General features: G+C 58.8%; 1 protein-coding gene across 1 annotated transcript in view, besides 2 other annotated features; it reads right to left on the bottom strand.

Annotated features, from left to right (window-relative positions):
- The window catches only part of TraAM80_08776 (leishmanolysin), a gene marked incomplete at both ends in the record, with an annotated part of 621 nt that extends 65 nt beyond the window's left edge, over nucleotides 1–556 (bottom strand). The window contains one exon of the mRNA XM_029385503.1: nucleotides 1–556. This exon is cut by the window's left edge and continues 65 nt beyond it. Coding sequence (XP_029234645.1) covers nucleotides 1–556 — 556 coding nt within the window.
- A 148-nt stretch (nucleotides 557–704) lies between these two features.
- Nucleotides 705–727: a microsatellite.
- Nucleotides 728–1,763: 1,036 nt separating this feature from the next.
- Nucleotides 1,764–1,780: a microsatellite.
- Nucleotides 1,781–1,823: the final 43 nt, after the last annotated feature.

The raw sequence follows: 1,823 nt of genomic DNA on the forward strand, positions 1-1,823 counted from the left end.
GCCAAAGTAGTGCCTCCAGTCGTGGCAGCAGCAGCGTCAAAACCATGTCTGCGCCAGAAACGCCTGTCGTGTGGTGAGAGCTGGGTATCTCAAACTTACCGCATGGTGTTCCAGCCGGAAACAACGGAACAACCACTGGGCGCATCTCTGGTTTAACGTGGAGACGATCGATGTGCAGCTGTGTGGCTTCGGGAAGCATCCGATTCAAGATGATGGACTTTTTTTCGGCCGTAAGAACATCCTGCTGCCGGCAAAAAAGTGTTCTTGCCAGAAGGTCCGAGCGGAAGTCTCCCGCAGCGGTGCAGTACTTGGAAGGATTGTTCATGTCCTCCGAGAAGACCTTAAAACGGATGGGCGCCCAGTCAGACACAGAGGCAGTCAACACCTGCGTCCCGCCACGCTCCCGGTCCGGCAATTCACGCACAATTGCCCTCATCCGGGGACCAGCCTTGCGAGAAATGCGGTCAAATATGCAGATATGCTCAGTGGCGGCGAAAGAACCGGTAAAACAGCAGAGAAGCAGCAGCAGCAACAGAACGTACGGAGTGTGGCGCATTCCTCGTGTTTTTCGTGCACGTAGCGTCTCGTTCCCTTCTTTCCTCCTGCGCTTCACTTGCTCGTTGTGTCGCTGTACTCTGATTTGTGTCTAGTGTGAGGTCAATAACGCCAAAAGAAAAAGAGTGAGCGTCTGGTCCGCTGACGAGCACACACACACACGCACGCACACCAAAAACGGCCACGGCCAAGACACGCCCGTAGCCACCCGCGTGCCCAGAGGCGCACACTACGAAAAACGAGGCAACCAACACCGTCGGCAGCGCGTCGTCCCCATTTCTGCTGCGTGAAGTGTTGCGCCCGCGCGCATGCCGCACGACTCCACCTCACCGCGCACAACACCACCGCAGCGGAAATCGGGTCCCCCGCAGCAGAAGGCAAACCCTTTCGCCGCACCTCAACCACTCACGCTCACACACCACAGTTGACCCCCACAAGCAAGATGGGGGCAACCAACCACACTCCGCAGCCAAACGTCTCAGATGCCCCCTCGCAAAGGGCGTCAGGCGTAGCCGGAATAGAGAAACAAGGTGCACAGCAACGCACCATCAGACCCTCGTACGGCCCGTCGCACCCACACGATTCGACCTTTTCTGCCCAGTCGCAGTGAAACTCGTCTGCAAACAAGCAGCAAAAAAAGCTGGTGGAAGGGCCCTTCGGGAATTTCCCAGCACCAAAATGACCTCGCCGCCAACACCTCCTCCGCTCATCGCCAAAAAGCCGCCGCCGTTAAGAGCGCAGCCACAAAAACACCGCCTCTGCCCCGCCGTCCGCAAGGCCGCCACGCTGCGGGTGTCGCACACACACGGTGAAAATCCCAGCAGGGAGCACGCCTGTCACAACTCACACGGCAACACGCATCGCCGGAAACTCCTTCCCTCACAGCCCCGTCGTTCCCTCTCGAAGACACGTGCCCTCCACCCACGGCGTGAAGCAATAAAAAAGACCCTCCAAGTCAAAAAAGCCGGAAAAAAAAAGGTCTTCTTCCAGCACGTTGTGCACAGAGCGCAGCCCAATACGCACCACACCGCGCAGCGGCTGCCCCCCAACAGCACCCTCGCCAACAGTCGCGCAATTTGTGCCTCACCGCGCCCTGCGGAGAGAACCGCCGATGACAGCGAGGGTGCACTGTGGAACCCATGCGGGCCTTGGAGTCTCCGTCGTCGCTGGCAAGCCCTCGAGCAACACAAAGCGTGCCCCCAGCCCCTCACACACACACACACACGTCATCCAAAGCACGGGAGACGCGCAGGCACCACCACCAGGAT

The sequence above is a fragment of the Trypanosoma rangeli genome, assembly GCF_003719475.1.
Source record: "Trypanosoma rangeli strain AM80 chromosome Unknown Tra_15.4_contig_00462, whole genome shotgun sequence".
NCBI lineage: Eukaryota > Euglenozoa > Kinetoplastea > Trypanosomatida > Trypanosomatidae > Trypanosoma > Trypanosoma rangeli.